The sequence below is a fragment of the Pungitius pungitius genome, chromosome 5, assembly GCF_949316345.1.
Source record: "Pungitius pungitius chromosome 5, fPunPun2.1, whole genome shotgun sequence".
In the NCBI taxonomy this organism is placed as follows: Eukaryota; Metazoa; Chordata; class Actinopteri; order Perciformes; family Gasterosteidae; genus Pungitius; species Pungitius pungitius.
This window is the reverse complement of record NC_084904.1, coordinates 1,917,252-1,929,804: the sequence shown is the minus strand read 5'-3', so window position 1 is coordinate 1,929,804 and position 12,553 is coordinate 1,917,252. Positions and strand designations below refer to the sequence as shown.

The following is a 12,553-nucleotide window of genomic DNA, read 5'->3' as shown; positions in this document are numbered from 1 at the left end:
CATTGCCACCTGGTGGATTGTGTACTTTATAGTGGAGCAGTTTCAAGATGTCCACGTAAAGTACACATTGAATCATTGCACAATGTTGACTGCGTGATGCTTGAAGTAGAAATGGAGATATGTTGCACGTGGCTAACCAGACTTCAATTGATTCCCGTAACAGCATGATTATTTAAAATGAATTAAATCTGAGGTTTAGCTTTATTTAATGAAATATCTGATATTGCTCTGTGATTGTATAAACAAAGTGTGTATATTCTAATCTAAACAGATGATAAACGTTTCAATTTTTCTGTTAAATATTTTTAATTTGCTCAAGTTTTTCATCCAGTCTTGTGCAGAACAACAATGAATACCCTTATACAGAGTTTTTTTTAACAAAGGCCTTTCCACTTATTCGTGTGGGGATTCAGGATTAATCATCCTAAGAAAATAGCAATGTATCATGAACCAAATGTTTTCAGGGCTTGCAGTTCATTAAGTGCAATATTCAGAGGTCATTCAAATTAGAATCAATGAACATGTACCTGGTGTGTCCCTGTTGTCTGAAATTGAATGATTATTGAATTGATAATAATGAGGAGGTTACTGGTTTTATTATAATGAGTTTTCTCTCTCTCCGTCCCTCTAATAGCACATCAGCTGAGTGGGCAGCTGCTGAACAAAAGCAGGACTAGTGTAGGTGTGGGCCGATGTTATTCAGCCACATCCGTTTTTTCACTGGAACAATGGAATGTGACCCCGTGTCACCCATCTCTCCACAATATACGTCAGAGGAAAACTTCTTGACCTCAGAGTTTCACTTAATTGATGAGGACCCACGTCTTTCTAGCTACATTGTTCTGTAAAAGTGGGCCTCTTAATTTGATTTAAACCTTATTTCAATCTCATTTAGATTAAAAATCTCTTTTTCAAGGACGAACCGAGACAGGCAGCAACATAGAAACACATAGTTACAGACAGAAAACATTCAATAAGGCAAGTTAAAAGAAACTAAAAGTTTAGGAGACAGTGACGTGAACGGGTTAATTAAAAAAAAATCTTTACATTTTTTATATCTGACTTTTTATATCGACAAAGGGGTGGCAAAAGCAGGCCATCCCACCCGCCAGTACAACTCAGAGTGGCGAGTGAGAGACCATGGTCTGCTCTTACTTAGCGCTTTGAAGAAGAACCACCTCTGAGGTAACAGGTTGACAGATGAGGCCTGTGGAGGGATGTGCCTCTGAGCTGTCTGAATTCAGTGACTCATTTGTTTAAAGAGGGATCCAATCAAAGCCCACGCTGCCTTTCCTACGCCTTACGGGGGGACTCTGTTTTCTCAACACAAAAGTGTTTACATGGAGTTGAGAGAGGAAAATGATCACAGTGAAAAATGAAATGGGACAATTCTGTAAACAACAATGGCTTACACTATTTGGACAAAGTTGAACAGACACCCACAACCAATGAGTAAGTATGGCAGATGGTTACTGTGTTTATTCTACCTGGTCTACATCACAAAATAAAGATGACTTACCGCAAGAGGGGCAAACAGATTCTACACCACTTGCAATGTTGTTGTTAAAGAGTGTAAGCGATGAGCAAGCAGGTAGAATGACATTGTGATTTGATGAAAGGAGAATTTTAACAAATAAAACTAAATATATTTTAAGAAGATGACCAACCTGTAATGTATGCATTTGTGAGGTTGTCTTTGGGTGAGAATGTGTATGTGTAGTTGTGAGTTTTGCTTTGTGATGTAAAGTAAGTCCAATTGACACTTCGGTTCTCCAGATGTGGCAACCAATACAATGCCAGCAGCCGTCCAAGGAACAATCGATCTGTCAGACCCTTCCTTTGTCTATCGTCAATAGGCATATTGCAAGGTCCAATATAACCTGTCATCATCATCCCTCAACTTTAGTGAGGTGTCACCTTATTTTGGCAGTGAATGTTCAAACTGGAAGAACAGAAAATGTAGCTGAATTGACAGTATAAAGCCTTTTGTTAAATACAAACCAGAGTAGTCCTCCCTGCATACACAAAAATAAAGCTTTTACCTGTTGACTGATCTGTTTTTATGTTATATGATAAAATATCCTGAAGTTTTGCAGTCATCCAGGAGGAAGTCAATACTGGTGTGGATAGTCACACTTTTAACGGTTTATTTTGCCCTCTGCTGGCCCGTTCACAAAAATACAATACTTTTAAATTTTTTTAAAGATTGCAGAACATAATTATATTTATTCTAAATTTTGATTTGGTATCCAACCTTTGCCTTAAAGAGAGAGTTCAGATATTTCACATTGGAAATTATGAATACTCCTTCGTGATATAAGTGTATGAAAATTTGAGTTAAAAATCTTTCACAACAATATGACGTTTGAACAAAACCTGTACCGTTTGTAAATTTGTTAGAGATCGAATTCTCTAAAAAAATAAATGTCTGAGACATTTTGACATAACCGTGTAGGTTATTTGTTGCTTTTCTTAACACCTGTGTTTGTTATTAGTATAAGATTATAGCCTATATGAAAACGATGCAACCGTTTTAAAAAATCATCAAAAGGATTTATATAAATCAAAGCTTCGTAGTTCTAATAAAGACATTCTAGTCAAAATTAAAAGCTCTTATAGTAATATGTTATATCATAAATGTTAACGGTGATTAGACCGAGCTTTTTAAATGCCAGTTCAATCAATAATATTGAGACGTGCAGGAAATCAGCTGGGATGTTCTGCCGTTAATTCTTCATTGTGTCAGAGCCCCAAAGCCATGCTGGGAGTCATGTTCGAACTCTATTGTCAATTCTAGTTTTGCATGTGTTTTTTAAATTAAATATTTTAACACTAGGTTGCCGTATGTAAATGATGATTGTAAATGATTGCTGTTATTCTGATCGGTGGTCAGTTTGAATGGCGTCACGACTACAACGGTCACCTGGATCTCTGATTGGCTGAGAGCGCTGATCCGGGTACTGCGCTCGAACGAGCCCATTAGCTTAAGGTACCAATATGGCGGAGGTAAGGGGGAAAACAGGAGAGAAGCGGTCGATCTTAAATCGATATTTCTAAGTCTTGTGTGTTGTATTTTTAATTTCTATGTTATCGATTGAAAACATAGTAGTTTTTTCCTTCTGTATGGCGTGTTTCGTGTCATAATTGTCATTTTTAATCCTCTATAAAATGCTTGAATGTCTCTACTGATCCTTCACTACAAGGCCGCTGCGCCTCGCTCGCTCAGCTGCTTTGGTGTAGCGGTTGTGTAAATTGATACGTAAATTTTACGTTAGCTTGCTAGTTGAAGGAAATAACATATTGTATTGTGCTTGTTGTGAATGGAATTTTATCTTTTCTCGTCGGGCTGAATTAGCGGAACAAATACTGTAAATATGTTCTTACTTTATAGATTGCAGTTCAAAGCAAATCAAATTAGTGTTTACATTTTTTTCGATGCATAACGTTAACGGTAATCTTTAGCTTCCTGGCTAGCAAACTGTAAATGTAGCAGACACCGCGTAAATCGTACTGTACCCCTCAATGTATTTCTTTATTTTTCTTACTCCGACCGTCTCTTAGCATAAGGCGTCATTTTAATGTGTGGATGTTACGATACGTTTCGCTCTCGACTGTCCATAGTGTTAAGCGTTCATCCACGGCTAACATTTTATTAGCCACCTATTTTAGGTTACGTGAACACCAGCAGTAACTATTGCCTGTGCTAATTATACAAAATATGAAGGGTCTGTTCGCATTCTACCCGATTTGTGGTTAAAAGAGCTGGCATTATAGTTGATCCCATGGGTCATCTATTTCACCCATCAACTTATGTTCTGGTTTTATTCTTTTGCAGGCTTCCCTAGGGAGTTCAAGTCCAGGTAAGAAGATGATTGCTATACATAGCTTTTGATGTATCTAATTAAATGTATTTTAATGACACATTTCTATGAATTCAACATTGAATTGAGTTACGTTGGTCTTTTTCATTAAGCGATAAAATTCTTTGAAATGAACTAAGAATGCTTTTCTCATTGCAATATAGTAATCTAGCATAGTCGTCTTTTTATTAAAATAAAGCTAATTTGTGGTGATATTTGGAGTATATAACATTATCTCTCTCACTCAGTTGGCTCTTTATCGTCGGAGGACCATGACTTTGACCCAACAGCAGAAATGTTAGTTCATGAGTATGATGACGAGAGGACTCTTGAAGAGGAAGAGTCTCAGGAGGGAGGGAGGAATTTCACCTCCGAGATTGCAGATCTTGAAAAGGTAAATTATATGCACAAAATTCCCTGAAACTTAAAATAAGATTTACTTATTATAATTTAACAAATTTCGTGATTTGAAAATAGAAGGGAAACACTGAAGTTCAACTTAATTGAACGATGGCATTAATAAACTTTATTTGGGGGAAAGTGAATGAGTTTGTGAATCCTAAATTACACTAATCAGCTTTAAACCCCCATTAGCTGTTTCTGCAGAATCAAAAAACAAAATTATTGAGTATAATGCTTTCGGTTTTTCCAGGCAATCTTTTTTAATGTAATTTGAATTACACTCAGAAAAATGCACAGTATTTTACTCAAAGAAAATATCCTTTTTTTCTAACAGGAGGGGAATATGCCTTTGGAGGAACTTTTTGCCATCTATCGCTACGAGGCCTCAGCAGGCTCCAGTATAGACAGCTCATCGGGAGACCTGACTGATGAGCTGCCTGACATGACTCTGGACAAGGTGAATAACCGCTGTCATGTGGAGAATAGACGTTCTTTGATAACAACCATTTCTTTAAAATTCAATTCTGAAAGTATCCTGTTGTTCTAATCCAATATGTAACCAATATTATTTATTTCTTTTTAGGAGGAAATAGCTAAGGACTTGTTGTCTGGGGACTATGAGGAGGAGACTCAGTCCTCAGCTGATGATTTGACCCCCTCCGTCACTTCCCATGAGGCTACCGACTTCTTCCCACGAACACTTCGATGTAAGTGTCTCGTGTCTGTCTCTAGCTTTACGTGCCATGCAATCATTTGGGAAAAAAAGACTACCAGTTTGAAGATATGGAAGATGGGATTACAACTCTCATTTTCATTGTTGATTGTGTGGGTCAAGTTTTATAAAACACTAAGGAGGATACAGTGTGCAGAGAACCACATTAGGTTAATTGTACAACAATTTTTATTGTCCATTCACCGGGTCGCTGTGGATCGTTCATCTCATCCTAGATCTAGTTTTTGATATCCAAGGTCTTCTTAACCTGTAGGAGGGGAGGCATTTCATTTTGGTCTGGGTCTGCATGGTTTGTATCAGCCCAACCTTGCTTTCCCTTGTTGTTCAGGCCCTACTTTCGGACAGGGATTCCCAAAGGCACCAGCAGCCTTTCATCTCGTGGGCCGCACTGTGTCAGGTGGCGTCAGGGCTGAAACTTGTCCCAGTCTTGTCCCGATTAGAATTTTAGCATAGTTTAGTTCTATTTTATAGGTCATGCATCAGACCTGAGAACACAGGATGTCATTGCACTGCTGTACATCACATCGAGGTATTTATGTGTTGTTTATCATTTCATCAGCAAACGCCATTTCTGATGGCGATAAGGAGTCAGAGTGTGATGAAGATGGCCCGAGCCCGGAAGACTCCAGAAAGGTGAATAACACATTTTGCAACACATTAAAAGAGCACTAAATGTTTTAATATAAATCACTTCTTGTTTACCAAATTGCTCTGTATTGTCGTTATCTTTATCATAGGAAATCATGGTGGGGTTGCAGTATCAAGCAGAGGTTCCTTCTGGCCTGTGTCACTACAAAGACGAGGAGAAAGGTGACTACTGCCTTTTATTCAGCGTGTGACGTGTTCTTTAATGGGCTTAATTGCTTAAATGTTTCTATCCATATATCAAAGGCCAGATAAGATCCCATAGTTTCACCAATGCCACTTTTTTCTGACCAAGTACAACTAAGGGTAACCTCACGTTGTGGTCATGGTCTCGTGTGGTATAATCTGTGTAGAAGAGTTTGAGTGAACAATATTCCACCCAATGCTGTTTGGTATTTGTGCATTCCTAAACACATAGGAATTAATCTTATTTTCTCATACTTTGTTTTGCAGTTTATGAGGATGAAGATGAGTTATTATGGAGCCCAAGTAAACTTCCCGAAAGCAAGGTTAGGACTTTCCTGTGTGACGTGTTATCACGGACTACAAATGAAAAGACCGGATCTGACAAACCATGGCTGCACGTCCGAGATGATGAGCAGGTAGGTCTTTTTATCGACTTTCATCCATCACACGGGGGGGGGGGGCACAAATCTCCAAACTTTCACTTGATTAATTACCTTATTTTATTTGTTTGTTAAACTATCAAGTCTACATTGGGAAAGATGGTTACATGGTAAAATGATGTAACTTACGTATTCTTTTCAACTTTATCGCACAATTGAGGGGAAACTACTTAAAGAAGAAACACACTAAAATGAAACTGGTCTGTTTCATTTCACTGTTTTTGAAACTGTCAGCTGTAGTGACCACATTAAATATTTTGCTTCTCCTTATTTTCATATAAAAATTACCCGTATAATATATTTTAACATGATTGGTTGAGAATAGCTGAATTACAGCAACAACTTTGTTTCCTCACCTGCAAAACCACCAGATTCTGGGAGGTTGATTGTGTTGCTGCGATCCTATCCTGCCATACGCATTGTGTAGGGTGGGGGTACCTACGGGTCAGAACAACCTACAAACTAGTGTTTCTGTCAACTACTTGTTTGTTGCGGGGTTCCCCAGTTGTGTTGTTCCTCATTCCGCTCAGAGTCGTGCGCGCGTGTGTGTGTGTCATCTTTGAAGCGTTGCCTTAATACTGAGAGAATCACAGACCCTGTTTAGACATTTGTAAATTGAATTGGACACATTTTGGTGTTAGAATCCAATCTGTGGCTCATATACTGGAGCTATTCTGGTCATTTGGCCAACTTTCCAATCTTTACTAATCCATTCTTTCCACACAGGCTTTATGTGAGCTTGTCAAGTGCAACTACAACATCCGCGAAGCACTAGAAAGGCACTGCAGCCGAGTCAAGTCTTCAAAAGGTAAGCACAAGAAATTACCATGTAATCTGTAATTAATTTTATTGTGGGTTCTTTTAGCGTTCTATATATTTATTCATTGTTGCTGTCACATAACTTTACATTCAAATAGGTAATTCTGTCAAACTTGGGTCCCTTCATAGTATTTGAATTGCCGACTATTGGAGAATCAGTGGTTTCCTTTATTTGAAAAGCCTCACCTGCAGACTTTCTTTGCTCACCAATTCTCAAACGGTTTTAACAGCTGTGTCCTACGCCTCCTTTGCATTGCACAATGCAAAAGGATATTTGTTTTGTTTCTTTGTCCCTTACTTTTATTTTTTATAATGGGCTCTTGCCCTGTCTGTGCTGTCATGTTGTGATTGACTTTTGACCAGGATAAAGGATTTAGATTTTTGATCTAGTCTCATTATTTGACCTGGTGTAAATGTGTGAGTAATCTAAGGTTCAGTGTGTTTAAAGTTGTCGTGGTTTGCCACCCTTTGATTTACACATGAATTGCATATTTGTGCAGTATAAATATATTAATGTTTCTAGTTTAATTTCAGAAACGTCACCGCCGTGGTCCGAAGAGGAATGCAAGAACTTTGAGCATGCACTACAGATGTATGACAAGAATTTTCACCTCATACAGAAACATAAAGTGAGTCTTATTTCATGACCCTGAGATGAGATGGTTTACACATAAACAAAATGTACACATATAATCAACTAATTGATGGCATTCTCTCCCCCACTCAGGTCACAACACGAACAGTAGCTGAATGTGTGGCCTTTTACTACATGTGGAAGAAGTCTGAGCGCTTTGACATCTTTGTGCAGCAGAATCGATTTGGGAAGAAAAAGTACAGCAGCTATCCCGGTGTAACGTAAGAAGAATCAACACATCCCTTTTCTTTCCTTTTGGGCTTTTTGCTGATGCCTAAGTGAACTCTGGGGAGAGAGCCATAACTGAACATGATCATTTTGTACCCAGCGACCTGATGGACAGGCTGGTGGATGAAGCCGAGGGACTGGCGGTGGATAGTTCCTCCTCCGTGTGTTCAGGAGCCGGCGGAGGAGGCCGACTGGAGACCACCACGGAGCAGCAGCTCAGCCTGCTCAACTCCATCACTGCCAGCGACCTCACAGGTCAGTGACGGGGCTCCGCTCTGCACTTTGTGGTGACAAACCCTAGTGTCACGTTTTGAAATCACAGTATACTTTTTTCCCAACATTCTTTGCAATGATTTATTGGATAGCAGCCGGAGATAGTAGCCGGGCGAACGGATCGGCCAACTGAACTGAACTGAACGGAACGGTGCTTCCAGTCAATTTCAATTTGAGTAGTTGTTTACGATGAAGCGTTACTAGGGATCAACAACTAGAAATCATTGTTCAACAGGTATGCTGTATTTTCTACAAATAACTATCTCCAATGAAACTTTATTCCCCACTATGAAGGTTAAACTGCAACTAGTCCGTCCGGTTCAGCACCACATAAAACTATATTTGCATATGAACACATTTTCGTGGACTTCTCAATAACAAGGTACACTATGACCTTTTGCCTCGCATCTCGTTTGATGCCATACTAATACTGCATTTCGTTTCATGGCACAGTATAGTGTGACGTTTTATCGTTCTCAATGAGTGTCCTGTCTCTTTGCAGCTTTGAGCAACACTGTAGCCACAGTGTGCAACCCCGCAGAGGTGGGCTGCATGGACTCCTACAGCTTCGGGTCCCTGAACCACGACGAACCCCTCGGCTACCCGTCCAATGGCGCAGACCCCGACTGCCTCAACATGCTCGACGGCGGCTTCTACCACTCTGAGCTCGGCCAGCTCGGGGGAGTGTGCGTCAGCAAGGACTGTGAGCGGCCCTCCAAGAGACTCAAGATGGCCCTGCCTGACTCCTTCATCAGCGACGTGTCCGTGGCTAACCTCGGAGTGGACTTTGAGGCGCGGCGGACGACGACGCATCACCACCGGATCACCGGCGCCAAAATGGCGGTGTCGGTCACGGACTTCGGGAGTTTGGCCGGCAGCGGCGAGCCCAACGGGTTCCTGGGAGCGCACGCACGGCACCACACACAGCACACTGCAGCACTTCAGTCCGAGTGATCTTCTTCCTCGTCTTCACCCCTCGCTCTTCCCTTTTGAACCCTTTATCCCACTTGTACATAAGACTGACCTCACTGGAGAATCCAATTTGTTAAAAAAAATATTATATATATATATATATGTGTATATATTACTTTTTTGTTTTCATTTTTTGTGTAATATGACATCAGTGATGTCTATCATATAGAACTAAAGTCTTGATTTCTCTCAAGAGTTAATAGCCATTTATTTTATTCTCGTTTTGCGCTCTTGAGATGTGTAACGTCCGTGTGCGGGGGGGCCCGCCGGCTGCAGGAGGAGAGCTGAGTATCTTACTTCTTCACGTCTTCAGAGCCGCAGTGTGTAATCCTGCCATTTGTTTCAGCTGCCAAAAGTGGCTCCGTCTTCTGCCTCTGTTCTCTGTGTTTAGTTGCTCGTCTCTGTGGGTTGAAGTGGTACTTTTTTTTTTAAACTGAAGAGTTTGGTTTACAGGTACTTTTTAGAAGCCAGGCTGGTGCAAATGCTAATTAGTCCCTTAAATAAGCGTGGCTAGATATTGTATGAAGAGCAACACTAGCATGGAGATTAGCTAGGAGGCTGTTTAAGGTCAGCAGCTAAGGCTTTCCACTTTAGGTTCCTTTTTTCTTCTACTTTTCTCCTGGGGAAGTGTGCAGTTAACCAGTTAATTTACTTTCTAAACCGTTTGAAACAGCTAAACTGAAACATTTGATATATTTGTGTTGTATCCCATTCATAAAAAGCCCTGATTGATCATTTTTCTTTAAAATGTTAAACAACTAATGAAGAAAAGCTGTGCAGAGTGACATAATCTGTTATTGGGTGTTTTTACGGTTGGATACAGTTATTTTGAAAAGTAAATCTGGACTCTTCCTGAAAAGATATTGGTCTTAAAAACTAACCATGACAGCAATATTGTTGGTTAATCAAGTTACTTAGACAGTTGCTGTAAAGTGTGTATTTATTACCTATACGTAAGCTTTGTGAGGTTAAGTTGAATCCATTCCGTCATGCTACACTAATGCAAGTTTAATTGAACGCGTCCTTTTATTCAGTAAAACATAATGTCCGAATATGCTCTTAAATTAACTAATGCCATTTCCCAGCCACTTAGCAAACTGCTAGCAGTATTATCTCTTTATTTAAAGCCACTTAGATTTTGTATTCAATCTCTGCCTTGTTATCTAGTCAACGGTTTCCTGCAGTCCAGTAGCAGAAATGAAGCTGTTGTCTCTTGACTGAAGTCCAGAATTGTGAATTTTTAAATGTTTTGATTGGATGCAGTAGTAGTGTTTACTTAATTTATCTATGCATTGTGCTATGAATAATTAGTTTGTTTCAGGGGTACATCATGTTTGTCATGTCCTTCGATGTAGTAATTCACCGTTAAGTGTGTACAGACAGGATTAATGAGTTTATTCACTTCTGCATTTCATGTAAATATTTAGCAAATAGCCTTTAAAAAGTCTATCAACTGACCTCTTACACTTGTGAATCTATGTTCATAGAAAAGTTTTAATTTGATTCCTTGACAAAAAGGCAATAATTTGTAGATATGTACAGATCTTTTGGGTTTTGCATTTTGCCAGTTGGTGTTTGAATATACTTTGTCTCTTTGGAAAGCCCTGATCCCCAGGACCCAGCTGTAACCACGCATGCCGGCTCTGTCTGTTTTCCCATTGTACCACTGAAAATGGCTTTACCTGAAGACTTCTTGATATTACCCAATGTTGCAATTTTGCCTTCAAAACTTGCAGCCATGTGTAAAAGACGCTGATCTCTCTCCTTTTTGTTTTTCCTCCATATCTATCTTTGTCTTGATGGTAAAGGGATGGCTGCTGTTCTAAGTATGTGGAGCGTTGGTTTCTCTTTTAATGCAATGTGCATAATGCAGTAGGTCCTCAAAGCTCTTCTGGCTTTAGCAGTGCAGTGATATTTATTTCACCTGTGGTTTGTACAAAGACTCAGAAAAACTGTCAGAATGTAAAGGCCATTAAGTAGTAGAAGTAGGTTTTCACCACCCTGTGAACTCTCGAAAAATGTGATATTTTATTGATATCTCCGGTATGAGACGTGTGTGCAAGAAAGCACTAAACAAATTAATTTTATATTTTGTATTGTGTTTGGAAGTTTAAAAAGGAATAACAAGTATAGCAGTTGTGGTTTTGAAGAACTCAAGACCTCTGATGAAAACAAAAAGTCCTTTGTGAATAAAAAAAACTACAACTCTTAAAAATGTATATCCAGAAATATAGACAATCAAAACTTCAATATGAGAAATGTTCAAGAAGCTATCTATTGTTTATAAGAATTGTACATAAACATTGAGTTTTCTTTTTCTTTTGGTTAAACATTTTGTATTTCTGTTGTACTTTAATACCTTGTGTACAGATCCAGAAATAAAGCTCTGGAAAAGGTGCAGAAGCGTTTTGTGTTTACCGTCCCTCTAAAGACGTTGGAAGACTTTCCGGATTTGACACGTTGACAAACGTAGAAAGTCATGAATCAGAGCTTCTCAAAGAGTTTCTCCTTCGGAGCGGGAATAAGATTAAAAAAAACGTATTTCTGGGCATCACCACGAGACTAAACATTGGACGCACAAACATCTTATCAGATGAACCAGAACACAATGTGCCTCTGTGGGAGAAAGCCAACTAAGTAATACTTGGACCTTTGACCAAGGTGAAACATTATTTAACGAACAAACATATAATGGTACTGTCAATCTAAATAAGTCATAAAAGTCTCTACGGAATGTCAAAACTTACTCTATAAGTTGTGGGTTCGAGCCTTTGGCTTTACTTCAGGTTTGAGTAGCAGTCTCAAGGTTAAATACAACAAACAAAGGGCTGATTAGTGTGTGGTGAAGTAGCACAGCGGAAGAGCTCCTGGCATAAGCCCCTACACTGCACTTGAAGGTTGCTGGTTCAAGCCCAGATGTGGAAATAGTATTTATAAGAGTTTTAAAGTTTAACTCACATGCTCAAGGTTAAATAGGAAAATCAAAGTTGCCAAGATGTGACCAGGACTGGTAGTGTAGGGGTGAGTGCAGGGTGCCAAAAGCCTCTGTGCGCACCGCCAGTGGGTTCAAATCCCACCCGCCAAGTCTTGAGCGCACTACCGCGGAGGTAGTAGTGGGGGCATTGTCCCCACTGGTTGTTTCAGAGAAGTGAACCCAAGGGGTTATGCAGAAACACAAGGCGCATTCACTTGAATTATGATGGCATTGTCAAGAATGATGAAGAATCTTTTGGATGAATTGACTAAATTTGATGTTAATTGCTTTGCTTTTAGCTTATTAGCCATGCTACATAGCCTATAGGGTTCCACCTTTTTGACGGGAGAGAAGGATGAGTCTCATGTCAGTGGTCACACTGACATG

At 39.5% G+C, this 12,553-nt stretch overlaps 1 protein-coding gene across 3 annotated transcripts; it reads left to right on the top strand.

The window, feature by feature from the left end:
• Positions 1-2,839: 2,839 nt before the first annotated feature.
• On the top strand, positions 2,840-11,595 carry mier3b (mesoderm induction early response 1, family member 3 b). Of its 3 annotated transcripts, none has more exons than XM_037483255.2 (13): positions 2,840-3,006; positions 3,836-3,860; positions 4,109-4,254; positions 4,597-4,719; positions 4,846-4,969; positions 5,555-5,628; positions 5,733-5,805; positions 6,094-6,242; positions 6,993-7,074; positions 7,620-7,714; positions 7,813-7,940; positions 8,048-8,202; positions 8,723-11,595. In XM_037483255.2, exons 1-13 carry the CDS (start codon positions 2,998-3,000, stop codon positions 9,172-9,174), a joined length of 1,635 nt encoding a protein of 544 aa, XP_037339152.1. In that variant the 5' UTR covers positions 2,840-2,997; the 3' UTR covers positions 9,175-11,595. The 3 variants fall into 3 exon arrangements, with proteins under 3 accessions (XP_037339152.1, XP_062418247.1, XP_037339153.1); XM_062562263.1 differs by lacking the exon at positions 2,840-3,006 and adding an exon at positions 3,039-3,062; XM_037483256.2 differs by lacking the exon at positions 2,840-3,006 and adding an exon at positions 3,123-3,368.
• The last annotated feature ends 958 nt before the right edge of the window (positions 11,596-12,553 follow it).